Source organism: Eptatretus burgeri, chromosome 18 (genome assembly GCF_056783735.1).
Source record: "Eptatretus burgeri isolate ZD-2024b chromosome 18, Ebu_testis_v1, whole genome shotgun sequence".
NCBI lineage: Eukaryota > Metazoa > Chordata > Myxini > Myxiniformes > Myxinidae > Eptatretus > Eptatretus burgeri.
The window spans coordinates 11,330,317-11,357,816 of record NC_140978.1 but is presented as its reverse complement, the minus strand read 5'-3'; the positions used below and the strand labels follow the sequence as shown (position 1 = coordinate 11,357,816).

The window sequence follows — 27,500 nt, the reverse complement described above, 5'->3', positions numbered from 1 at the left end:
GTGTGTGTGTGTTCGTGTTCGTGTGTGTGTATGTGTTCGTGTTCGTGTGTGTGTGTGTGTTCGTGTTCGTGTGTGTGTTCGTGTTCGTGTGTGTGTTCGTGTTCGTGTGTGTGTTCGTGTTCGTGTGTGTGTTCGTGTTCGTGTGTTCGTGTTCGTGTGTGTGTTCGTGTTCGTGTGTGTGTGTTCGTGTGTGTGTGTTCGTGTGTGTGTGTTCGTGTGTGTGCGTTCGTGTGTCTGTGTTCGTGTGTTCGTGTGTGTGTGTTCGTGTGTGTGTTCGTGTGTGTGTGTCCGTGTGTGTGTGTCCGTGAGTGTGTGTTCGTGTGTGTGTGGTTTTGTGTGTGTGTGTTCGGGCGTGTGTGTTTGTGTGTGTGTGTTCGTGTGTGTGTGTTCGTGTGTGTGTGTTCGTGTGTGTGTGTGTTCGTGTGTGTGTGTGTTCGTGTGTGTGTGTTCGTGTGTGTGTTCGTGTGTGTGTTCGTGTGTGTGTGTTTGTGTGTGTGTGTGTTCATGTATGTGTGTGTGTGTGTTCGTGTGTGTGTGTTCGTGTGTGTGTGTTCGTGTGTGTGTGTGTTCGTGTGTGTGTGTGTGTTCGTGTGTGTTCGTGTGTGTGTTCGTGTGTGTGTGTTTGTGTGTGTGTTCGTGTGTGTGTTTGTGTGTGTGTTTGTGTGTGTGTTCGTGTGTGTGTGTTCGTGTATGTGTGTTCGTGTATGTGTGTGTGTGTTGGTGTGTGTGTGTTTGTTCATGTGTGTGTGTGTGTGTGTGTGTGTGTGTGTGTGTGTTCGTGTATGTGTGTTCGTGTGTGTGTGTGTGTGTTCGTGTGTGTGTGTTCGTGTATGTGTGTGTGTTCATGTGTGTGTGTTCATGTGTGTGCGTTCATGTGTGTGTATGTTTATGTGTGTGTGTTCATGTGTGTGGGTGTGTTTATGTGTGTGTGTGTGTGTTCATGTGTGTGGGTGTGTTTATGTGTGTGTTCATGTGTGTGTGTGTACGTGTGTGTGTTCACATGTGTGTGTACGTGTGTGTATGTGTTCGTGTTTGTGTGTGTTCGTGTTTGTGTGTGTACGTGTGTGTGTTCACATGCGTGTGTACGTGTGTGTGTTCGTGTTTGTGTGTGTTCGTGTTTGTGTGTGTACGTGTGTGTGCGTTTGTGTGTGTACGTGTGTGTGTTCACATGTGTGTGTACGTGTGTGTTTGTGTTCGTGGTTGTGTGTGTACGTGTATGTGTTCGTGTTTGTGTGTGTACGTGTATGTGTTCGTGTTTGTGTGTGTTCGTGTTTGTGTGTGTACGTGTGTGTGTGTTCACATGTGTGTGTACGTGGGTGTTTGTGTTCGTGTTTGTGTGTGTACGTGTATGTGTTCGTGTGTATGTGTGTTCGTGTATGTGTGTTCGTGTGTGTGTGTTCATGTATGTGTGTGTGTTCGTGTGTGTGTGTTCATGTGTGTGCGTGTTCGTGTATGTGTGTGTGTTCATGTGTGTGTGTGTGTACGTGTGTGTACGTGTGTGTTTGTGTGTACGTGTGCGTGTTCACATGTGTGTACGTGTGTGTTTGTGTTCGTGTCTGTGTGTCCGTGTATGTGTTCGTGTGTGATCGTGTTTGTGTGTGTATGTGTGTGTGTTTGTGTGTGTATGTGTGTGTGTTTGTGTGTGTACGTGTGTGTGTGTTCACATGTGTGTGTACGTGTGTGTTTGTGTTCGTGTTTGTGTGTGTACGTGTATGTGTTCGTGTTCGTGTTCGTGTTCGTGTTTGTGTGTGTACGTGTGTGTACGTGTGTGTACGTGTGTGTGTTCACATGTGTGTGTACGTGTGTGTTTGTGTTCGTGTTTGTGTGTGTACGTGTATGTGTTCGTGTTTGTGTGTGTTCATGTTAGTGTGTGTGCGTGTGTGTGTTTATGTTCGTGTGTGTACGTGTATGTGTGTGTGTTTGTGTGTGTGTGTTTGTGTGTGTATGTGTGTGTGTGTTCGTGTTTGTGTGTGTATGTGTGTGTGTTCGTGTTTGTGTGTGTACGTGTGTGTGTTTGTGTTCGTGTTTGTGTGGGACGTGTGTTCGTGTTTGTGTGTGTGTTCGTGTGTGTACGTGTGTGTGTGTTCACATGTGTGTGTACGTGTGTGTTCGTGTTTGTGTGTGTGTGTTCGTGTTTGTGTGTGTTCGTGTGTGTGTGGGACGTGTGTTCATCTTTGTGTGTGTGTTCGTGTACGTGTGTGTGTTCGTGTGTGTACGTGTGTGTGTGTTCGTGTTTGTGTGTGTGTGTGTGTTCACATGTGTGTACGTGTGTTCGTGTTTGTGTGTGTACGTGTGTGTTCGTGTTTGTGTGTGTGTGTTCGTGTTTGTGTGTGTTCGTGTGTATGTGTGTTCGTGTCTGTGTGTGTTTGTGTTCGTGTTTGTGTGTGTACGTGTATGTGTTCGTGTTCGTGTTTGTGTGTGTACGTGTGTGTACGTGTGTGTCCGTGTGTGTGTTCACCTGTCTGTGTACTTGTGTGTTTGTGTTTGTGTTTGTGTGTGTACGTGTATGTGTTTGTGTTTGTGTTTGTTCATGTTAGTGTGTGTACGTGTGTGTGTGTTTATGTTCGTGTGTGTACGTGTTTGTGTGTGTGTTTGTGTGTGTGTGTGTTTGTGTGTGTATGTGTGTGTGTGTTCGTGTTTGTGTGTGTATGTGCGTGTGTTCGTGTTTGTGTGTGTACGTGTGTGTGGTTGTGTTCGTGTTTGTGTGGGACGTGTGTTCGTGATTGTGCGTGTGTTCGTGTGTGTACGTGTGTGTGTGTTCACATGTGTGTGTACGTGTGTGTTCGTGTTTGTGTGTGTGTGTTCGTGTTTGTGTGTGTTCGTGTGTGTGTGGGACGTGTGTTCGTCTTTGTGTGTGTGTTCGTGTACGTGTGTGTGTTCGTGTGTGTACGTGTGTGTGTTCGTGTTTGTGTGTGTGTGTGTGTTCACATGTGTGTGTACGTGTGTGTTCGTGTTTGTGTGTGTACGTGTGTGTTCGTGTTTGTGTGTGTGTTCGTGTTTGTGTGTGTTCGTGTGTGTGTTCGTGTTTGTGTGTGTACGTGAGTGTGTTCGTGTTTGTGTGGGTTCGGGGTTGTGCGTGTGGTCGTGTGTGGGTGTTCGTGTTTGTGTGTGTTCGTGTGTGTTCGTTTTTGTGTGTGTGTGTGTGTTGGTGTGTGTGGGGTCGTGCTGGTGTGTGGGTGTGTGTGTGTACGTGTGTGTGTTTGTGTGTGTACGTGTGTGTGTTCGTGTGTGTACGTGTGTGTGTTCGTGTTTGTGTGTGTGTGTTTGTGTGTGTGTGTTCGTGTGTGTTCGTGTACATGTGTGTGTTCGTGTGTGTGTGTTCGTGTTTGTGTGTGTTCGTGTTCGTGTTTGTGTGTGTACGTGTGTTAGTGTTTGTGTGTGTACGTGTGTGTGTGTGTTCGTGTTTGTGTGTGTGTGTTCGTGTTTGTGTGTGTGTGTGTGTGTGTTCGTGTTTGTGTGTGTGTGTGTGTACGTGTGTGTGTGTACGTGTGTGTGTGTACGTGTGTGTGTTCGTGTGTGTGTGTGTGTGTTCGTGTTTGTGTGTGTGTTCGTGTTCGTGTTTGTGTGTGTTCGTGTTCGTGTTTGTGTGTGTACGTGTGTGTGTGTGTTCGTGTTTGTGTGTGTGTGTGTTCGTGTTTGTGTGTGTGTGTGTGTGTACGTGTGTGTGTGTACGTGTGTGTGTGTGTATGTGTACGTGTGTGTGTGTGTGTGTACGTGTGTGTGTTCGTGTGTGTGTGTGTTCGTGTTTGTGTGTGTGTTCGTGTTCGTGTGTGTGTGTGTGTGTGTGTTCGTGTTTGTGTGTGTGTTCGTGTGTGTGTGTGTACGTGTGTGTGTGTGTGTACGTGTGTGTGTGTTCGTGTGTGTGTGTTCGTGTGTGTGTGTTCGTGTGTGTGTTCGTGTTTGTGTGGGATGTGTGGTGGGACACACTGAATGGGGGTAACGTTCGAACGTGCATCAGGTCGCTGTGAAGGAAGGAAGGGTAAACGATGTGGTATCGGGTCGTGGTGACGGCAGGAAGACGGTGGTTGTGGTAAACCGAGGAGCGAATGACGTCGGGAAAGTTCACTCAGAGGTTTTGAAAAATCGATACAGGATGTTGGGTTTGCGGCTGAAAACAAAAGGTGTGAGGTCATGGTTTGGGGGATGCTTCCATGTTGAGGAAACAATATAGAAATTATGAACAGAGCAATAGACATCAACCAATGACTGGAAAATGGTGTCAGGAGGAAGGTTTTACATTAAAGAAGCAGTGGGAATCATTTAGGGGACAAAGGGAGTGTTTCTGGAATGACGGCCATTCTGGTATGTTAAATAGAAAGGGGGCAGCAAGGTTTGCAGTGGGAATTGAGGAAGGAATTCAGGCTTTTTTTTTTTAGGTCAGTGGAGGGTGGGGAAGGTATAAAGGAAGAAATGGATGAAGTAATTGTGTTGAGTAAGGCTAAACAGGAAAATAGAATTTCAGGAAGGGAAAAGTTAAATATATTCAATACCAATGCCAGAAATTTAAATAATAAGATGGAAGAGCTTGAAGCCAAAGTAGAAAGCGAGGAGTACGATGTAGTTGCAGTGAGTGAGACATGGTTTAAGGAGGAGAGTAACTGGAGGACAGGATTAGAAGGCCACAAGGTGTATCGGTGTGATAGGAAGGAGAAAATCGGAGGAGGAGCAGCAATCTGGATAAAGGACAGCATTGCATCAAGAGAAAGGGGTGACATTTAAGGAAGGAATAAATGTTGAGGATTCTGTGTGGGTAGAGATTAGAGATTGTAAAAACAGTAAGATACTGGTAGGATACTTTTATTGGGCTCCGGGTGGGAAGGAAGAGGATAAAGGAGGAGTCCATGAAGAATTCAAAAGGACATGTGGTAAGGGAAGAGTATTGACTGTGGGGAATTTTAACTTGCCAGGAATAGATTGGGTCCACAAACAGGGAAAGGGCCGAGCGGATGAGGATTTCCTAGTTTGAGTCCAAGATTGCTTTTTAACCCAGTTTGTAGATAAGCCCACGAGGGGTGGGGGTGGGGGGGTGCAGGGTTAGACCTCCTTTTAAGTAACAATTCCCAATATGGTGGAGGAGGTGGAGGTTCGGGAGCATTTCGGAGAAAGTGACCATAACAGTGTGTGTGCAAAGATTCTGTTAAGGGTTAGAGTTCAGGATAGTAGGGTAGGGATATTAGATTTCAGGAAGGCAAATTTTGAGGGTATGAGGAGAGAGTTGGGTGATGTAGATTGGGAGACTCTTAACAACAGGACAATCAGCATCAGGGAAATGGGAAACCATTAAGGACCAAATGTGTAGAGTGCAGAGTAAGTACATTCCAATGAGGGTGTAAAACTAGAAGCAGAAAGAGACCAGAGTGGTTGAGTAGTGAGATAAGGAATGCTATTAAGGAGAAGCAAAAGGCATTTATTAGGTTTAAAATATCAGGACTGGAGTTAGATTTATATCACGATCGGAGTAAACAGAGGTAAGTTAACAAAATAACTCGGCAAGCCAAAGTAGAGGATGAGAAGGACATGGCTAAGATTATTAAACATAATAATCAAGCATTAAACATAATAAAAAATAAAAGCAAGGCTTTCTTTAAGTATGTCAGGGGAAAGAACAGGTTAGGACCAGTGTGGGCTCATTGAGGAATAGCATCAGAAGAGTGGTTAGTGATGACAGTGAGATGGCAGGCTTATTAAACAGGTTTTTTCTTCAACTTTTACACAAGAACAGTCAGAAGAATTACCAATAGCTGAGAGTATCAAGAGGAGGTGAGGAAGGGCTTTTACAGAAGATCCAGGTTGGAGTGAAGGAAGTAAAGTAACAGCTAAGTAATCTTAGAGAAGATAAGGCTCCGGATTCAGATATCCACCCGAGAGTATTGATGGAGGTGGCTGAGCACGTAAGTGAGATGTTAACGGATATTTTCAATAGTTCGCTGGAGTTAGGACAGGTACCGGAGGATTGGAGAGTAACAAATGTAACACCACGATTTAAGAAAGGACCCAGAGAAGAATTGGGAAACGATAGACCTGTGAGTTTGAATTCAGTTGTGGGGAAGGTGTTGGAGACATTAATTGAGGACTAGATGAGGAACCATTTAAACAAATACAAACTAATTAAAGGTAATCAGCGTGGGTTTATCAAAGGTAGTTCCTGTTTAACAAATCTTTTAGAGTTCTATGAAGCAGTGTCTGATTGGGTGGATGAGGGAAAGGCAGTGGACATGGTATATCCACACTTTAAGAAGGCATTTGATAAAGGACCACATCGGAGGTTGGAAGCCAATGTGAGGGCTTGTGGAGTGGCTGGTCAAGTAGCTAATTGGATTGCAAACTGGCTTAGTGATAGGAAGCAAAGAGTGGCTGTGAGTGGGAGGATGTCTTGCTGGGAGGATGTAAGTAGCGGGGTACCTCAGGGATCAGTACTCGGACCATTACTATTCAATATTTACATCAACGATTTGGATAATGGGGTAAAGAGTAAGCTTTCCAAATTTGCAGATGACACAAAGCTTGGAGTTGAGGTGGATAGCAGAGGGGGTGGTGATCAGATACAGGAAAGTGTTGATACTTGTTTAGATTGGGCAAAAGATTGGCAGATGGAATTTTACCTGAGCAAGTGCAAGGTGTTGGGGCTGGGTAAGAACAATGAAAATGGAGATTACAGGATGTAAGGGGTAATTTTGGAGCGTGTCACACGGGAGAAGGATCTGGGGGTGGTAATAGATATGGGAGGTAAGCAGGCAGCACAGTGCCAGGCAGCTATAGGTAGAGCAAATAGGGTTTTAGGTTGTATTGTTGCAGGGCCGGGACGTCGGCCGTAGTCCGTCCGCTGGATGGAGCCGCAAGTCGGCTCGACCGATCGCCCGGAATTCAGATCTTCGCCCCGGATAAGTCCGGAGTCGACAGGTCCTTGTTTTGGACCGTGAAGGGTCAATATTTCCACCACGTGGTGCAGGGTTATTTGCCAAATCTTCAAAATACCTCGAGACCACGTGGCAATCTACCGAGTCTTCACAACCTCGACGGAACTCGTACGGAAACGAGCCGCTTCGCGCGCTCGTTCCGTGTGTGATTCCGAGCGGTTCAATCGCCGAGAACAGTCGGTCCCGATTATCTCGTGACAACGGCAATGGCCAGCTAATCCCTCACACGCGACACGCTCAGTCAATGCAAGAATGGACACGAACGAGCTGAAAACCTTGAACAAACGGGGTTTATTTATACAATAATGGGGAACGAGGGAACACACAAGAGCAGATTTAAACCAAATAAAGCAAGGCAATGCAAATGTATACAGCACAAAGCACTTATACAATTTTACTACTTAAAGATGGGGCCCACACACAGACAGAAGTGGACCCCAATGGTCTTTATTTGGATCTCCAGCCCGGAGGACAGACGGGCTGCAGATCAGTGGTAGCTGATCCTGGCTGTGAACGCGCGGCTGGGCGTCCCCTTCTTCCCGGAGCTCCGGTCACCGTAGGACGGATCACCGCAGCGGAACCCACCTGAGGTGAATTGTGGTCGTCGCCCAGGCTCGCGATCATTCAGAGGAGGAGGAGGCGGTGGATGAGGACGAGGACCAGGGCTGACGGCAACGAGGGCGGTGAAGAAATCTCTCTTTCGTTTTGGTTCAGCCGTCTGCGCTTTTATTTCGTTCCCCCGCAGAAGGGGGTGGTGTCCCTGCCCTAGGGGGGGGTGTCCCCGCCCTCCCCGCTTCTACACACCGGACGGCCTTCTGCGCAGACTCCCTCGTCGCCCTGTCACTGGCCAGTTTTGGCGCCCAAAAATCCTCGCCGTCCCTCTCATTGGCCAAAACGGGCGGCAAACCCCTCAATTGGCCAGGTGGCGTGGTGACATCACTTGGACCGCCCTTCACAGAGTCGGGGAAGTCCGAATGGCCGAGCGACGGTCACCCCACCCGTTGCACGCTGATTGGTCGAGGGCTGCCACGTGGCTCCTCCCCGAACTCCGCCTTCTTCCAAAGGACCGCCCCTCAAACGGGAAGTCGAGCAACATGTTTCTGCAGGGGCTCCGCCCACCCCTGACGTTGGCCAGAACGCGGTGAAGGAAGTGAAGTGACGGTGATGGTGATGCGGTGTCGTCGGCGTTGATGTCGGTGGTGTAAAAATAGACGAAAAGAAAACCTGACTATTAAAATAACTCCACAGCGCAGGAACATTTAACTACCCTTTTAGACTAGGGTCGGGACCCTAACTGGCAACATGTACTTACCGACCTGTATGTTGTGTGCTCATGGCTTCCAGATTCGCAACAGTTTTTGGAGGGGGATCACTTATAAATCAAAAGAGGTGGTGTTAACATTGTACAGGAATTTAGTGAGGGCCACATTTAGAATATTGTGCGTAGTTTTGGTCACCACAGTTCCGGAAGGACATAGATGCCACGGGGAAGGTTCAGTGCAGGGCTACCATATTGATTTTTGGCCATGACTCAGTTATGAGGAGCAGCTGAAGGAGACAGCACTTCATACACGAGAAAGGAGGTGGTTACGAGGAGATGTGATAGAGATGTTTAAGATCATGAAAGGAGGAGATAAAATAAATGCAGATGAATTATTCAACAGAGTTGACAGTGATCGGACCAGAGGCCATAGCCTGAGAGTAAAGAAGAGGAGAGTTAAGACGGTAGTAAGGCAGGGGCCTTTCACTCAGAGATTAGTTAATGCATGGAAAGGTTTCCCTGGAAAGGTAGTGGCAGCAGAAACAGTCGATAAGTTTAAATTAGAATTAGATTGGTACCTGGAAGTTATGGAGATCGAGGAGTATGGGGATGTTCATCAGACTTAGGTAGTTTGAGCATTGATGGGTGATTGTGTACGGAGTGCTGTTGGTGGGGGTCTTGTCAAGGGGGGTTGTGTGGTTGATGATTTGTGTTTTTAACCAAGCCCATGCCCCCTCCCCTGAGGGGAAGAAAAAAAAAACAACAAACAACCAAAACGAAAAACAAACAAACAAAAATTATTTCATTAATTAAAAACTTTTTTTGGCATTTTCTAACTTTTATCTTGTGTTGATGGGTTGGTGTGGTGTTCGTGCAGGCATGATGAGATGAATGGCCTCCACCTGTGTTAGATTTCCTTGTTAAGTATGTTGATCGCCTCCGTTTGTCTGCCTTCCCTTCCTTCACTGCATGTCTGCCTTCCCTTCCTCTCACCTCATGCTGCCTTCCCTTCCTCCACACCTCCTCTCTCTCCCTGCTCAGTATTCCCGTCAGCAAAGCGACAGGTGGTACTTGCAAGTTTGTCATATACAAAAAGGTCCAATTGGTCTGAAACTCTCAGCTGTCCAATCTGTCTGAAGGCTGTAAGGGTTCTAAATAGTGTTAAGGTAGAAGGAGTCTTAAGGCCTAAGTCACATTTGCCACGGCGGCCGTGGGTCTCCAAAATCTACGGTCACGAGCAATTATATGGCGGCCGCAGTATTTCCACGGTCACACAATGTAGCAGTCAGATATGTTTTTATTTTTCGGGGAGCCGCACGGTGTATTTAGAAATTGTGGAGACCGAAAACGTGGGGGTGCTGTACGGTCTTTGATTTGATGTCGCACGGTGACCTTAAGGGGGCCCTGCGGCGGCCATAGAATTTTCAAGGCAGACGCAAGGTAGCCTCAAGGTGCCCGCAAGGCGACCGCAGGGGGGCCCAAAGGCGAACGTGTGACCAGACGGACGGTAACGAATGGATTCATTTATTTATTATTTTTTTAACCAGTTTTTTTTTCAGCTTGTCAAATTGCTACGGCCAACGTAGAAATGAAAAAAGTTATAACTCCGCGCTATAATTCCACGGAGACCCCCCTACGGTCTGTAAAAGATAGTCATACGGCGTAGGGCCACCCTGAGGCCACCTCAGAAACTCTGCGGCCACCGCACGTTTCTGTCAATTCAGAGGGCGTACGGCCGCCGTATAGCAAATGTGACTTAGGCCTAAGGGAATTAAGGGGTGTGAAGGTCTAATGGTTCTAGGGGACAAAATGGTATAAAGGGTGAAGGGATCAAAATGTGTCTCAAGTGTGGAAGGGTCTTAAAGGTTACAGTGGTCTTGAAGGGTCTAAAAGGTTTTAGGAGTCAGGTGTGGAAGCATGTACCAGAACAGCATGTCGCTGCGTTCACTTTCCGCCGGAACTCCAGGGACCTCCGTCTGGCCATCCCCCAAGCAGATGCCTGGCCCATCCCCATCTCCTTGAGATGCCGATGAACCTGTTGCAACCACGAGACACGTGGTTGGTCCGTTGGCCTCCTCCACTCATGAGGTTCCCTTGCTGAGAGAATCTGGTGAGCAGGATCAGCGTCAGGAAAATGAGCCACATGTCCATAAAGCCATAGCTGATGCTCAAGGCCAAAACAGATAAATCTCATCTGAGTCTCTCTCAGCAACCGCTCATTGGGCACAAAGTCTTATGAGCGATAGCTAAGAATTCTCTGAAGAGACTTGGTTAGGAAGGAGCTAAGTCTCCATCTTAGATCCTTGGTCAGAGTCCAAATCTCACATCCGCAGAGCAAGACTGGAAGCGACAACGACTTAAAGACTAGAGGTTTTGGCCTCCTACATAGGTATTGAGAGCACCACACCCCATGATCCAATGAATCCATGATTCCCCAAGCCTGACCCACAAGTCCAATGACCTCTGGCTCACAATATGCAGAAACATGAATATCACTGCCAAGGTGAGTGAACCTCTGCGTGACCTCAACATCCTCACCCCAAACAGGTACAGACAAGATCGCAGCATCCAATGTCAACGTAAGCCTGGATCTTAGTTTTGACTCAGGAAACCCGTAATCCCAGCGGCTCCAACTCCTCATTCAGCACCTCGAGGGCCCCCAAATGAATATCTAGTCTCCGCAAAATCAAGTTCTAAATTTTTTGATTTCGAAATCAATAAATTTAGAACTTACCCTTTCTAAAATCGCCTTCCTTGGTTTCTTTGACACGTTCATTCCAATGTGCCTGTTTTTGTTGATTAGCTCAATTGAGTTTTAAAAATACATTTGCTAAAACGATTTGGTGTTTATGAACGTAAGAGACATTTCATTGTTTGGTCCTTTGGCCAATCGTGATAATGTGTAATAGAACAGCACTCAATAGAGCATATACCTCCGTCGGGCAGAACAGTTTAAGTTTTGGATCCCACTGATCGGCCAGATCTTGATCCCAACCTTAACAAAAATCGAACCGGCTTATTCTTGTCACCTACCCAAGTCATCCACCAAGTTTTGTTACAATTCATTCACAACTTTTAGAGACGTCCTGCTATAGTTTTTGGCCCCATCTCTCAATGATGAAGAATCACTTATCCGGTTCTTCACCAAAATCGAATCGATTCGGCCTTGTCACACCGAACTTGGGTTGTGTTCCATGACCAATCAACTTGAAGAGTGCTCAAACTTAAGCACTCAAACGAAATGGTTGAAAAGGAACAGCTGGCTTGGCAAGAGATAGCAAGTAGATTCGTCCTGGTCACACATCCTTCCTTTGACCCAAGATGGTCAAAAACAAGTGTGTCCACAAAGTTTTGTCCGATGCCGTCCACAACTGTTTGACATATCCGAATCCCCACACCTTCTCCCCGAAATAATGCTATATTCGTCCTTTTAGCCATATTTCCAACACACTTCCTCCTTACCTCCTTCATCTCTCACCACTTCTACAAAACTGACCATTCTCCTTTTTTGTTTGTTTTTAAACACCAAATTAAAGTGACCCACTTATCCCAGTTTACGTGATAACCAAATGGTTCCTTGGAGAACCCCATTTAGGAATGCAATGGCTAACATTTGAATACCACGTTTTTGAGTTTGCTCACAGGACAAGCTTTATGGGTGAGTTTTTTTGTTGTTGTTGTTGTTGTTGTTGTTGTTGTTGTTGTTGTTGTTGTGTCGTTTCCAAAACAAACTGTCAAACTTTTACAAATTAGAGAAATGGCAAAACTCACTTTATAGGGGTTAAACGCAAGAACTGCACAGGAACTTATATGGGTGGCAAATTGTGAAACTTATCTGGATAAAACTGAAATGTTTGTGAGCCATGAGTTGTACAACTGCTAGACGTACAAACATGATCTATTTCTCATCGGAAAGACCTTGGGCCTTTGGTAAGGGAGAGACAAGAGCATAGTTTATTCAGGGAGGAGTGGTAATCATTTTATTAACTTTCTTCCTGCTCTCTGGTCCCTGAGAAATGTGTAAAAGAAAAGATGTGAAGACGACTTGATCTTTCATTGAAGAAATAGCTGAAAGCTCATCATACTACAAACGAAACAAAGTGAGAAGGAATGGGGTAGGGAGAGAGGAAAGGAAGGGAAAAGGCGAGGAAGGGGGAGTGAGAGGGTTCATAGGGAAAGGGAGAAGAGGGGAATGGAGAGAGGAAAATAAGGAAGGGGAGCTAAATTAAGAAAAAAAAAACGGATATGAGAGGAGGAAAAAGGGGGAAGGGAAATGAGGGTAAGAGGTAAAGCAAAATGAAGATGGAAAGGAGAGTGGGAAGTCACTAACTTGAAAGGTATAGCAGCTAGTAATCGATAAATACAAGTATTGGAGTGAAAAAGGAGGCACAGAAGTGTGGGAAGAGCGGGGAGAGAAGAAAGGTTCGAAAGAGATAACAATCAAGGGAGGAAGAGGGTGTGTAGTTCCTTTTGGGTAAACATTCTGCCTTTATACTTACATGATCCCAAAATGTCCTCAATGCAATACATTTTCAAAGAAAAAGAAAATGCCTTCAATGTGGTGAAAAAAATAATATTAATAATAAAAAAAAAATTGCCCACACGTCATTGTGCTGTTTGCCATTTATTTACAACAACATTATTTCCTAAATAAATATTCCAAAAGGTCTGGATAGCTCTTATTCCATCATCCAGTACTGATTAAGGCATCGAATCAGCATCGTTAAAACTATTTTAGTATATTATACTTTTCCCCAAAATAAAGTGTCAGTCTCCTTTGTAAAAATAGGCATTCCTTTAAAAATTTTTTTTATTTTAAATCAGTGCTCTTTATAGTTTACTGCTCTGACCGAACGGCCATCATAGCTAAAACTTGACAATGGGAAGCCACTGAAGTCAGCTGTAAAAAAATAACAACAGCAGTGTTTTGGTTGTGTGCACCAACTTCTTGTAAATAGCTTATATATACAGTAATACATATATATATATATATATATATATATATATATATATATACATATATATACATATATATACACATATATACACATATATATACATATATATATATATATATGACTGCACCCAGCAATGAAACCACGTATCAAAACTTTTCGTTCTTTGCCAAATCCTCGCAAAAACACAACACGTGTTTCCAACCCGTTTCAAATCATCTGTGGTGTACTTTCTTGCTCCAGCCGCCCCAAGAAAGAAAAAAAAAACGAAGAATTATTGCAGAGAGCAATGTTAATACCAAAATAGTTAACGGGTCAGAAATGCTAATAGTACGTAATAGTACTAATAAATCATTGCGCCATGCCAAAAACTGCATCCTTCAAAGCTAAATATCGCAAGTGTCTGCAAACAGCCAGAAAAAAACAAACAGAACAAACAAAAAGAGACAAGAAAGAGATGCAACTGCAGTCGTGCTTTCATAGTCAGCAAATTAATGTTTAAAATTTGTTTGCAGCGGATTTGCAAGAAATCGGAGTGGAGCATGACCTTTACGCAGTCAAGACTTTGTCCTGATCGTGGCATTCTTGTGTGTTAAGCTGGACACGTGTGACATTCCACATCACACCGAGCGAGCTTCCAACATTATGTGCAAACCCTTAATGCAATGCTTCATGGACTTGTAATTCAACAGGCAATGAAACAGGACTATACACAGCCAGCTGGAGCCCCGGATGATCCATTCCCACACTTGTCCGCACGATGCAAGTAGTACTTTTGGTACACAGCAGCAGCAGCAGCAGGAGGAGCACTGTTAATACAGTGCAGACCACACAAGAAATGTAGCTCTTTAAAGAGTGGGAAACGATGCTCTTGAGGCACTTTTATCTCTTAACGTAATGATTGGTATGTAGATTTGATATTGGAAAAAAAAAGGTGAAGAAGAAGAAGAAGAAGAAGAAAACAATTGCTTTTTGCAATAATGTTTAGCTGTCCAACACTAACAAAACAATGACAGCAGACGTGACTCTGCTTGGCAGCACACCATGTTGCATGCCGGTGACCGGGCCATGCAATTCCCTGGTCAAAGTAGCAGCATCACAACCAAAAGTGCACATGGCTTGATTTTACCAAGCGACGAGACATGCGATCCAGGCTGACGCTAATGTGTGCGTGCGTGCGCGCACATCAATTCCAAAACAAGATCAACTATTCCAATGAGTTATGTACATTTATAGGCACAATAAAAAAAAAAATTTCTCAAAAGTAATTAACTCCAAATCAACACTTCCAACGTTTCCCCACAAATGCTTACATGTACAACAAAAGCACCACGAGGCTGGTTTCTTCAGGCACGCAAGACGGGAAGAAAATTTTCACACAAGTTTTCAAAACATTCTCTGATGTGCTAACAATACCAGTTGCAGCATCTCTTTAGTTTGGAAGACAAATACTGACAGGTGCACAAGGAACTGAAAAATTCAGGAAGTCCGATCATTTAAGGACAGATGTGTGAGTTCCTGCAGTAAAAAGATTAGAAACGTGAAGACTGAACCATAGGTTTTCCATCTGGCGACTGACGACCAAACGATTGAGTAAAACTCTGTGTGGTTACTGTCTCGTGCGTATTCCTCGGAGGCCAAACCACCTGCTTCCTTGAGCCTCCCAACCCTGGTTTTGGATGATAGCTGGAGAGAGCGACCGCAGACGCTGGAACTGAAGGACTTGCGGGTGGGGGTCGTGAAGGAGTGAGTAACATTGAAGGCCTAGTGTAGTAGTCTCCTTCCTGCTCCCTATCGTATGGGAGGTGGATGCGAGCAGGTGAGCAAAGCTCCATGCCGTTGGCACCCGGCGAGTGGTTATCAGGGCAGATTGGTGCAACTCTGTTGGGGTGTGATAAGTATTTCCGTGCGGTCGGTAGAGGTAGATGCAACTGTGGTGAAACTGTGAGTCCATTGTTAAGTTTGGATTCAAGTTCAGCTATGCGTTTTTCCAAGTCCTGTCGGTTTGCCAGCAGTTGCCCATACATCACCTCAAGAGAATCCTCCTATCAGGTACAATGGAAAAGGGGAAGAAGCGGGGAGTGGGGGATGGGAGGGGAGTGGAGGGAGGGGGGGGATGACATGATATGAAGTAAAAATAAACGACAAGCTAAATAAAATAACCAAAACAGAGTCCTGCATTTTATTTCAGAAATTCAACAAAGCATTGATGGAATGAAAGTAAAATGTAATATCGCATTAAGATGGCCAGATGGGATTCATGTTAAAGAATGTGCCTCACTGCTGTCATTCCAAGTTAAAATTACAAATCGTGTGTTTGTTTGCACAATGTCTCCAAATGTTGTCATAACTCACAAATATGGTTTCATCAACAAATGTCTTTTAATGCCATTGTCTTGTATTTAACACAGGAGAGAATTTAACGAAATTTTGTGGAGAGCTTGGGTATGTGACAAGGACAAAATGATTAGATTTTGGTGAAAATCTGAATCCAGATCTGCATCTGAGAATTTTTAAAGTGATTCCTCACCATTGGGAGATAGGGTAAAATATCTATCAGGATATTTCAAAAAGTTATGGATGGATTCGGACGAAACTTGGTGGGTGAGTTGGTTCGGTGACAAGAGCAAGCTGATTAAATTTTAGTTCAGGTCTGAATTCAGATCCGGCCTATCAGTGGGATACAAAACGGCAACTAATCAGCCTGGCGGAGGTATGCGCTCTACCGAGTGCCTTTCTAGTTGATATTGTCACATCATTGGCCAATCCATGAAAGCCTTTCTGCCTACACGGCATCATGAGTATGGTGTGACCACTTCTCACCTCCTTTTCCCCCACCCACTCCCCCCCTCCCCACGCTCCCACCTCCAAGGATGGCCTGACAGGACGTCTCCTCTGAGACCATTTTCATATTCACCATGCCTGAACCAGTTCATGGTGACAAGTGCACAAAAATTCTTGCATCTGGATCTGGATCTTCACCAAAATCTAATTAATTCATCCTTTTCACATACCCAACCTGCAAACCAAATTTAGTCTGAATCTGGCCATAACTTGAGATATCCTGCTCACAGGCAGACAGATAGACAGATGGGGTGAAAACATAACCTCCGTCGACCTTCAGTGGTGTAGGTAATGGAGGGTGAATGCATTTGAGAGAAAGATAAAAATTATGTGAGCAGTCTGACTATGCTCTGGAGTGCATTACAACACTGTATGGAAAAGATAGACTCAAACATGATGCATAAACGAATTAAATCAATCCCTAATGGAGTTGAGGCAGTTCTCAAGGCAAAAGTAGGTCACACTGATAATTCAGACAGATTTTTGTTTTTCCTGTTCCAATAAGTGGTATTGTATCCTTAAGAGTTCATGGAAATCCCTTGAAAGTGCTTTTCGTTTAATACGACAATGATTTATTTTGGTATCAGGTCTCAATTAACAAATTTCCAATTGGACTCGTACTTTTGTACCCCATATTATATATATATATATATATATATATATATATATATATATATATATATATATATATATATATATATATATATATATATATATATATATATATACTTATTTTTTCAGTGTTGTTGCAGTCTGTGAAAAAAGGAGAAACAGTGAAGTGCCCACTGCTAATCAGAAATCAGTCAACTGTTACAATGCTTCCCATAATATGTCAGCCTGAAAGCTTTAAAAGTTTTAGTGTTCATGTTTTTTGAACATTGGTTCATGGCTCCATAAGAGCTGAGAGGTGGTTGCATGTGTGCACAGGTGCCACAGGCAGGCACGCACACCACAATGATTCCCACCTTCTTGTGGGGTCTGTTGGAGAACGTTTTTCGCCCAAGTCTTTCACAAACCAGCTGACCAAGTTTGATATTCGACTGAAGGTGACAGAAACTTAGAATTTGTTTCAGGGTGCTGGTAATAACAACTATTCTTTGCAAAAGACATTGCAGGATCTTTATCATCCACCAACTCATTGTCGAATTGGGAAACAGACTCGACAATGCAGCTGAAAGCTTAGTGCACCAACTTTGAACCAGCCTGACTCACTCACACATACACCTTTCCTATATAATGTGATACATATAGTGTTTTGTTTTGTTAGAATTATTCGATAAATTCAGTCTGTATGGATCACTTGATAAGGAAAATTAATAAAGTATAGTATCCTCAAGTTGTCCCAGGGACCAGCATGAGTGCTAATCACATTCAAGTGAACAAGTACTCAAGACAGCATCTTTCCTTCCACAATACGAGTTCTTCCTTACCGTTCCTGGAACACCTGGATTCCAGCGAATGTAGTAGCCAAGCCAAAGTTGCAAGTGGCGCATGCTCGGTACAGGAAAGAGCACTCGTGTATTTCGTCGGTCAAACAACGGGCTCACGAACTCATGTCGCCGACTATTCACAAGTGACCACAGTGATGGTGTTTGCTCCTGTATCCTCTGCATGCCCACAATAAAGGCAAAGACAAAAGTCGTTATTCTAATTCATACAAATAACTTCAACAAAATTGGTCAGTTCAACTTTGTGGAGCCCAGGCGTGAAAGGTGATGTACACTTAAAAAGGAATGATCAAGAACTTTTGGTGAAAGAGCAATTAATATTCCTTTGATTATAAACCAGTAACATTTTCTTCTCCTTTGTAGTTCATTCGGTCTGATAAGAAAATTGAAATGCAACTGAGTTAATCCAATCTGCACCACATCCAAACTAACATCACACATACGCACGCATGCATGCACGCAAGCACACACCAAGAAAAGTCCAACAGTGGTATCAAAGTACAGCTGAGGAAAATGGTGAAGACCTTTCTCTGGAGGGAGATCATGTTCAACTGGATGACTCAGATTTGGTGGCACAAGCACCATGAGCCAGACCCGGTGATTTTTTGCCACCGGTACCATCCGAGGGGAATAATGTTCATCGTAATTTTTGGCAGGGCATACATCTCTACAGTCAGAAACTACGTGATAGCATTGCGTTGGTGGTAGCCTTTTGTGTGTTGTTAGCCGTTTAGTAACCCCATCCCAAAATAAACTTTTCTGAAACCGGCATAAGACAGAAGAAGACATTCCACTTAAAACTAATGGTTCTCTCTTATTATAGGCTATATCATCTTGAAAATTGTTAGGCACATAGCTCATGTTATTTGCTTTTCAAAACAGTTGTTAAAACTAGCCTAGCATTTAGTGTTTGCAATTACAGGCACTGATGGTCCAGTGCTGATACATTACAGAACATATCCATCTTTGAGTCAGATGATGAAAGTTTAGATGAGGATATTGAAGAACTGGATAATGATTATGATTTTTAAGTTCATCTTGAACATTTTATATCACTTACAATCAGTGCATATGATCAGAGATGTCTTAGAAACGATAAAGGACCCATCTTTGGTTCATAAGACAATATGTTTATCAGCAACACATTGGGCCTAGGTAATGGCCTCGTTAGTGTGGCACACCACATTTGTGTTTCTATTCTGTAATTTTATGCCCTACAACAGAAGATTGTGTTTCATTTTCACCTTTGACTCATTCATCTGATTGCACATGATTAACCATCTTGCTATTGCCTTGTTGGTTGATATTGTGTAATACGGGTGTTTGAGACCTTCATATGTGCATTATTGAATATCTAAATCCCTGAAATTCTGAATTTTTTGAGAAATTACAGGGAAAAAACATTAATCTTGTTCATGAACATGCTATCATTTACCTTTGTTTAATTCTTGGAAAGTATCCTTCAATAACAACAGGGAAAATATCATGACATTGACCAAACGACATAAATCCGTCCAAATTAGGAATTTTTAGATCCTCGTGGAGGATCTCCAAGTCTTACTCACGTTGTTGTTCTTCATCTTCTTCGTGTGGACTTTTTTGTTTCACAGCCAACAGTTTTCATCGAAACTTCCTGAAACTTGGCATATATATGTAAAAATACTCTTCGCAGACAGTAACCATCTCCGATTTTGAAAATTCTGCCTAGAAAAAAAGTTATGACATCAAAATATCTCCACTAATGGAAATCGCCTAAAAAATTATCTCCGAAACTCGGCAAGCTTTTTGAATTCTGTTTGCGGGAATCGCACAGGGCATTAGCAGAGATGAATTACCGCACATGTGATACATCACTATGACGTCATATCAATTTTTATGACGTCATTCCTATTTTTTGTTTCACAACCCAGAGTTTTCACCGGATCTTCGTGAAACTTGCCACGTATATGCAGAAAGCCCACGCGCAGGCAGTAACCATCTCCGATTTTGGAAATTATTCCTAGAAAAAAAGTTGACATAATATTGCCGCTAATGGAAATCGCCTATACCATTATCTCCGAAACTTGGCAAGCTGTTTGAATTTTGTTTGCGGGAATCAAGCCGGGCATTAGCACAGGTAATTTATCGCAAACCTGATACATCACAATGACGTCATATTCGTTTTTATGACATCATCATTAAGAGGACGAGGATCTTAGCTCATTTGAGCTTGTTTCATTTGGGGGGTGGGGTAACATTGTCTGCTATACTGATCTTAATATACAACATACAAAAAGAAATTTAGATTTTTGGATTTCTTAATAAATTTGCTGAACACCCATGTAATTATATTGTTCCAGAACTATTATTTACTTTCCACAGTACCTATGTGTGTACTGTGTACTTTCCACAGTGTGTCACCTATGACATACCTTTCAACCAAGGCATGTTTCGCACTTTTTGTTGAGAAGCAAATGATCTTCGCAAAAGGTGAGAAATTTCAATGTTAATGTTTGACTGATTAAAAAAAATGTTAAGTTGAAGTGGGATGCCTTACCTTGCACTGGCCATTTTGCACAAAAGCTTATTTAAGGATAGGCATATAAACAGGGTGATAACACACAAAAAAATTACCACCGATGCAATGCTATCACATATTTTCTAACTCTAGGGTTGTAAACCTTGCCAAAATCACTATGAGAATGATTCCCCCCAGATGGTACCGACCAACACGACTGGCTCATGGACTAACAGGCACACGAGACAGAAGCAAGGGTGATTGATGATAAGGAGGAAAACAGGGAAGGGCAGGAGAGGAGATAAGGAGGAAAAGGAGGACAATGATGAGGAGCAGTGCGGACGGGAAGCAGGATATGAGTACTGTATCAATAAGTTGTTAGACTTTTTATGTCGGGATGGCCCTGACAATCCATTGGCTCAATACAACATAAATACTAAAAAAAACCCAAATCCACCAAGATAAAACTTATAAACCTATAAATTATCTCCAACATATCTGCAGAGAATTTCCCATCCAATAACATTCATTAAACTTTGGGACATCATCGCTGAACTTTATCAGGAAGTCGGTAAACTTGCTATCCTATGTATTCTGGGTCGCTCCCAGGAGGTTGATTAGCTGTTTTCTTGCCGCCGCCCTGTTCATGCAGGGCAGGCACAGGCTAATCGAAAGCAACAACCCACACATATTTCTCTCAGGTATGTGCTATTTAGCATGATAGATCATCTATAAAGTATGTGCAGTACAATGTGAGCATCATGTCTAAGTTTGTATGCCAACATTCGTTTGTATGCCAAAGTATGTATGCCGACTGGCAGGGTCTCCGAGCAGCCATCAAACTTACAGACTGGTCTCCTATCACTACTTTCTCAAACATCAACTCATCCTGGGAATTCTTTCAAAGAAACTTGCTCTCCCTCATGCACAGATTTATCCCCTCTCGTGTTCAGTTGTCTTACCCTTCCTCCCGCCCTTGGTTTACTGAAGCTTGTGGCGAGGCAGTTGTCCTGAAACAACTTGCCTTTGCCTCATGGAAAGCAGACCCAACTGAGGGCAATCTCAGTTCTTTCCACAAAGCTCGGAACAAGTGTGTATCTACCCTCAGGAGAGCCAGAAAACAACATCTTTCTCATCTCAAGTCTGAACTCTCAAACCTCTCTCCCTCCTCAAAATCCTGGTGGCGTTTAATCAAATCTGTTTCTGGTGTATGTTCCCCCTCCATCCCCTCCCTTACCTCAAATGGCCGCACTGCTGATTCCACACGTGATAAAGCTGAATGTCTAAACTCGGTGTTTGCAGCTAAATCTTGTGTCCTAAACCCATCACTATCTCTACCCACTTTACCCAGTCGCACCCAACTGTCCCTGGACTCTGTATCCTTTTCTCCTGACAAGGTGGAGAGCTTGCTTTCAAACCTCGAGTCAGATTCTGCAACCGGTCCAGACGGCATTAGCCCACGTGTCCTCAAAGCCTGCTCTTCTGCTCTTGCTCACCCTCTCTCTGTTCTATTCACCCTCTCATTTGACCAAGGTCATCTGCCATCTGCTTGGAAATCTGCTAACATCACTGCCCTGCATAAAAAAGGTGCAAAAACAGATCCCTGTAACTACAGACCAATCAGCCTTCTCCCAATCATCAGCAAGGTGATGGAATCCATCATCGCTTCAGATATGAAATCCTTCCTCTTCTCCAATGGCTTGATTTCCAATCATCAATTTGGTTTCAGACCAGGTCACTCTACCCTGGATATGCTGCTTCTGCTCTCCCATCAATGGATGGAGGTCCTCAATGCCAGACAGGAAATCCGAGCCGTATCCCTGGACATATCACGTGCTTTTGACACAGTCTGGCACCCTGCCCTACTCACCAAACTCTCTTCCCATGGTATTCAAGGCCATCTCCACTCATGGCTCGCAGACTTCCTCTCCTGTCGCAGTCAACGTGTGGCCCTAAATGGAGTTCTTTCATCCCCTCTTCCTGTGCAGGCTGGAGTTCCTCAAGGTAGCATTCTGGGCCCTGTTCTTTTTCTGGTTTTCATCAATGATCTTTCGGACTCTCTGGAAAATCCTCTATTTCTCTTTGCCGACAACTCCACCCTCTGCCGTACCATCTGTCATCCCTCAGACCGGCAAGCAGCAGCTTCTTCGCTCACTGCAGATCTGGATAAAATCACAAACTGGTCCAACACGTGGAACATGTCTTTCAATCCAGACAAATCTCACACTCTCACTATGTCTCTTCGAAAGGACCGTTTACAAAACCCCCCCATCCACTTTCTCAACAATCCTCTGGAAGAAGTCTTTTCTTTCAAGCTTCTAGGTCTCACTATCTGCCATGACCTTTCCTGGGAAAGTCACATTTCCAACCTCGCCTCAAAAGCCAGTCGCCGACTGGGAATCCTCCATCGTGATAAGTCCTTCCTCGGCCCTCTTGAGCTCCTGACCACTTGCAAAGCTTTTGTCCGTAGCCTGATGGAGTACTGCTCTCCCCTCTGGGGTGGTGCTCCTGCCTCCCACCTTTCTCGGCTTCACGCTGTCGAAACCAGGGCATTTAAGATCATCGGCATCTCCCGCAATGAAGCTGAGTCTTTGGGCCTCTCACTCAATCACCGCAGGTTGGTCGGTGGTCTTTCTGTCTTCTACCGACTCCTCTCCAGCCTTGCCCCCCCTGCTCTCTCTGCGATTTGTCCCCACCACATTTCCACAGGGCGCTCAAGGTCCGCCAACAACCCCCTTCTGGTAAAACTACCAAAATCAAGAATCACTGCTCATCTTCACTCTTTCATTCCTCTTTTTTCCCGCCTTTGGAATAAACTTCCTCACTCTATTCTTTCCCATTCTTCCCTCCAGGCTTTCAAAACAGCTGTTCACCACCACCTCTTATCTTCCCCATCCAAATCCTCGATCTTTTATACCCCCGATAATCCACCCAAGCCCACTTCCTTCATTTCTCCTGCTTTCCTTCCTGAAAGTCCCTGAAATGTCCATCTTCTCTTCGCCATGTTCCCCGTCCCATCCCCATCCCTCTCCCTTCCACAGTTCACCTAATGTGTCTGTTCCCCACTGTTTTGTCCCTTCCACTCCCGCCCCTCTTGTCTCATGCCTCCTTGCTGTGAGTTGTGTGTTAGCTCTCATACGAGCCTCGACCAAGGTATACAAAAAAAAAAAAAAAAATAAATAAAAAAACATTTGTAAATCAGTTGTAGAGCAAAGTTAATAAAGGTGCTCTTCTCACATACTCTTGGCAAAACACTTTCTAAACAAATTACCGTTACATCAATTTAGTCACTAAAATAGCTTCAGCAAAGATTGTACTCCATTTTCCTGGACTTCATTCTTTATCTCTCCCTTTTTCAATATCTCCAAACTGAATCTTCATTGAATGAAATACTTTTCCTTCTTCCTTTAAAAGCTTTTGAAACACTTAAAAATGTTTCACTTTCCTTATTTCTCCGTCATGAGTACCCGTGCTCTTCATCATGATCCACTCCTTCTTCACACAAATTATTTTCCAAACCTATCCCTCACCGAAGGAAAGTACCTAGCCCATCAACCATCCTCCTGTACCGACAGCACCAACTTTTTCCATGCCTTCAACAAAAATTATTTCCACCCATTCCAAGATCTTTGTCTCCATATGTCCAGTTTGGGAATCTTGAGAAGTCAAGTTTGCAGAGGTTGTCTACTCATGAAAATCAAATCCCCTTCAAGTCTTTTCACAGTGTCAATCCTCTCCATGTCAGTACCCTCCCACACATCTTCAACAAGCCTGTATACTTCCCATCCAGCCACTCTTATTGTCCCCTTCTTTAAAAACATCCCCCTCCCCCCTGATCTACTTAAAGCTTCTCCCTCAAAGCCTGCTCATCATGCCTCTCAAAGCCTCCAATCCCATCTCACACCCTCCCAAGTTCTCCCCTGTCCCTAACTGTGTGGACCTCAAACATCCGAGGCCTCCACTCCAACCAGACATATCTCTCAATCAAAGCTGCTGCTGATAAACCGGACATCATCTGTTTAACAGAATCTTTCCTCATACAGGACGTTCCTGACTCCTTAGTGCCTCTCTCCTGCTATTGTCTCCTCCAATTTGAATGGTCTGAAACAGACCCTGGTGTTGAAGTAGCACTTCACATCGATAACTCAATTTCTCACTGTCCATGCACTGAACTGGCGCCATCAAAACCTAAGCCTTTGGCTGTGACTTCCTCTCTGCTCCCACCTCTTGTTCTTGTTTGTCTTTGTTGTACTGTCCTCCAAACAGTGATGACTCCATCTACATCTTTCTTTGTCTGTCTCTCTCTCTCTCTCTCAACATGGATCAACTTTTAATCACTCATAGCAACTCTCTCTGGATCCTCATATGTGGCGAATTCAATTGTCACCATACCAATTGGCTGGATGTTCGTACTTCTCTCAGCAGCCAGGGCACTTCAGCAAAGGACTTCTGTGACTCCATGGAACTGAATCAATCTGTGAACTTTCCAACCGGGACTTCTTCCAATGGCAAATCCTCCCTTCTGGACTTGGTGATGACAAACTTCCTTGCAAATGTCTCCTGCTCTTCCTCTGTTCCAATTGGTTCATCTAATCATATGCTTCTCTCTGCCCATGATCAGAGAGCCACCTCAGCGCCAGTGAGTCTGGTAGGGACTGCAAGCAGTCATCACACTTCACGACTGGTTTTGCATATCTACCGCCCGATATTAACTCAGTCAGGAGTTCTTCCACAGACACCTACTCCCTCCAATCAACAGAACAATTCCATCTCATCTTCAGTTATCATACTCATCCTCATCTCCCACCCATGGTACACTGAATCCTATGGTGAGGCAACTTGCCTTCTCTTCCTGGAAAGCAAACTCAGATCATTTCACAAAACCTGCAACAAATGTGTGTGTGTGTGTGTGTGTGTGTGTGTGTGTGTGTGTGTGTGTGTGTGTGTGTGTGTGTGTGTGTGTGTGTGTGTGCGTCTACTCTCAGGAGAGCCAGAAAACATCCGTCTAACCTCAAGATTGACCTTTAAAACTCGTCTCCCTCTAAAACCTGGTGGCACCTTGTTCAATCTGTCTCTGGTGTATGCTCCCACTCCATCCCTTCCCTCACTTCATGTAGCAGCACACCCGACTCCGCTTGTGAGAAGGCCGAATGCTGCAATTCTGTTTACTTCCAAACTTGTGTCCCCAACCTACCGAGTCGCACACAACTGCTCCTGGACTCTGTCTTTTGCACCTGAGAAGGTGGAGAAGTTTCTGGTGACCTTTGACTGATTCTGCAAATGGATCAAACAGTATCAACTCACATATTCTAAACACCTGCTGCTGCTCTGCTTCTCTTGCACATCCTCTTTCTGCCTTTTTCACCCAATCATTTGCCCCATGTCATCTTCCATATCCATGAAAGTCAGCCAACATTACTGCATTATATAAACAAGGAGCAAAAACAGATCCCCTTGTTAACTACAGACACATCAACTTCCTCCCAATCATCAGCAAGGTCATGGAATCCATCATTACAGTCAACATAAAATCTGACCTTAACTCCAGTCATCAATTTGTATTCAGACCAGGACAATATACCTTAGACGTGCTGCTTCCACTCTTCTAACAATGGATGAAGCCTGGTGTTGGCTTAGCGGCTAGGGTGGCTGGCTTAGGATCTTAGGGTATCGAGTTTGAGCCCTGTTGGCTGTTGAATTAACACTAGGTGGGGTTGACTCAGCCTGTCATCCTTTCGAGGTTGGTGAAATGAGTACCAGTGTGATGGTAGAGTGACACAGAATCAACGGCACAGCCACGCCTTCCAAGAAATCATAGCTACCCAACAACCAAGCTACCATACGCAAGAACAGAACAGAACAATGGATGGAGGTCAAACATGAGATCAGGGCTGTCTCGAGACACATCTCAAGCTTTCGATGCAGTCTGGCATCCTGCCTTGCTCTCCAAACTCTCTATCAAGCTTTCGATGCAGTCTGGCATCCTGCCTTGCTCTCTAAACTCTCTTCTTATGGCATCCAAGGCCAACCTCACAAACGGCTCACTGAATTATTTTGTTCTCACAGCGAACGTGTGGCTCGCAATGGAATCCTTTCATATCCTCTCCTTGTTAAGGCTGTATCGAAAACTTGTTTGGCTGCATCGGATCACTTTATCTTTGTAACTTTTGGATAGCTCATGGGTCAGTTTAAAAGAAGATGATTTTCTGTGAATGGAGAGCTGATTCAGGGCTCTTTTGTCATGAGCCAAAGCTTTTGCAAGAGAAATAAGTTTTGGAACTTGCGAAAATGGCACAGAACTTTTGTGACCTGAAAGCTCAAACCGTAGCCTCTGCATTTTGGACTCCGTCAGCTAATGAGGTTGAAGGTTCCATAGTGACTGCTTATGTAATGGAGGAACGGTTTGATTGCCCTGTCGTAGCAGATTGCATGAACAAGCCGAAAAGTTTCTGTAGACCTGAAACGATAATAAACAATGCACCAAACACCAACATCTGCACCAATACAACACGTTCATGGTTCTAACATTGGAGTCACATGGGTCGCCATACTGGTTCTCATGTGACCTCGCCTGCGTTCACTCCAGTTCAGACACAAGAGAACATCCACAAGACATCCTTAACCCAACTAAATATTTAATCTGTCATAACTCATCGTCTCACAGGCAATAGAGAGGACCACTTAGCCATAAACATGCATTTGATAGAGGTGTGAAATGGTAATACCTCAACCCAAGCCCAAATGGTAATCAAGGGCTTATTCTATCTACTATCCCCCACCCATAAAGGTAAAACACATATCTGGTAGTGTAGAGTTTGTTTTTTGGATCCAGACCAGTTCTTCATGGTTCAAACAATCCACATGGTCTTCAAGAGCAACTGAACCACGTTTCCTATTGTTGATTTCTTTGGCACATACTTTGCAACTCACGTTCATAGAACACGATACCCTGTGCAGTGTTCAGGTACATACTTCAATTTCAATAAAACAATGATTTTAAAGATCGTTAAAAAAAATCCAGAAGTTTAGTGCTATTTTCTTACACGACCCCATAAAATAAGTCAAGTACTGCAAAACTGGAGGTTCTTGGAAGTATTTCGGAGGCAATTTGTGCTCCAGAGTGTTCAAGTGGAAAATTCAATTTTCAAATAAAATAAAGATTGTAAAAGTGAGATAAAGAAATTAATTCCGGGTTTCACCGCCATTTTACGCAGTCGATTAAACCACCTGATGGAACAGGTTAGTGCCCATTTGTGTCCTTCAGGACGTCCTTAAAAACAGTAAGTTTCCTGTTTGGAATGATTTTCAATTTTTGTTCTGTTTGACTTCGCTTCACGTGCGTGGGGTAATAAGCAAAACCGGACTTGGATATTTCTTCTAAGACTATATCGAGCTGTTAGTCAGCCAACAGCTCGTTTGGTCAATGTCCTTGACAAGCCAATTTAATCGCCATGGATTTTTAATCCCTGCAACAATTTTCGTAATTTGGGCTTTTTTGTTTTTGTATACAAAGTCAGAAGAACTCGGACATGGAGTTGGTCAGGCTTTCCGAACAACTGCACTTGTTTTTTGCCACCA

General features: G+C 44.0%; 1 protein-coding gene across 4 annotated transcripts in view; it reads right to left on the bottom strand.

Moving 5' to 3' along the window:
• Nucleotides 1-12,786: 12,786 nt before the first annotated feature.
• Nucleotides 12,787-27,500, bottom strand: part of LOC147008577 (phosphatidylinositol-3,5-bisphosphate 3-phosphatase MTMR2-like) — a 114,886-nt gene continuing 100,172 nt past the window's right edge. For all 4 annotated transcript variants that reach the window (XM_085864043.1, XM_085864042.1, XM_085864041.1 and 1 more), the window contains 2 exons: nucleotides 17,408-17,584; nucleotides 12,787-15,178 (listed from right to left, as the gene is read on the bottom strand). In XM_085864043.1, coding sequence (XP_085720169.1) covers nucleotides 14,666-15,178; nucleotides 17,408-17,584 — 690 coding nt within the window. In that variant the 3' untranslated portion in view covers nucleotides 12,787-14,665. The remainder of the gene's footprint in view (nucleotides 15,179-17,407; nucleotides 17,585-27,500) is intronic.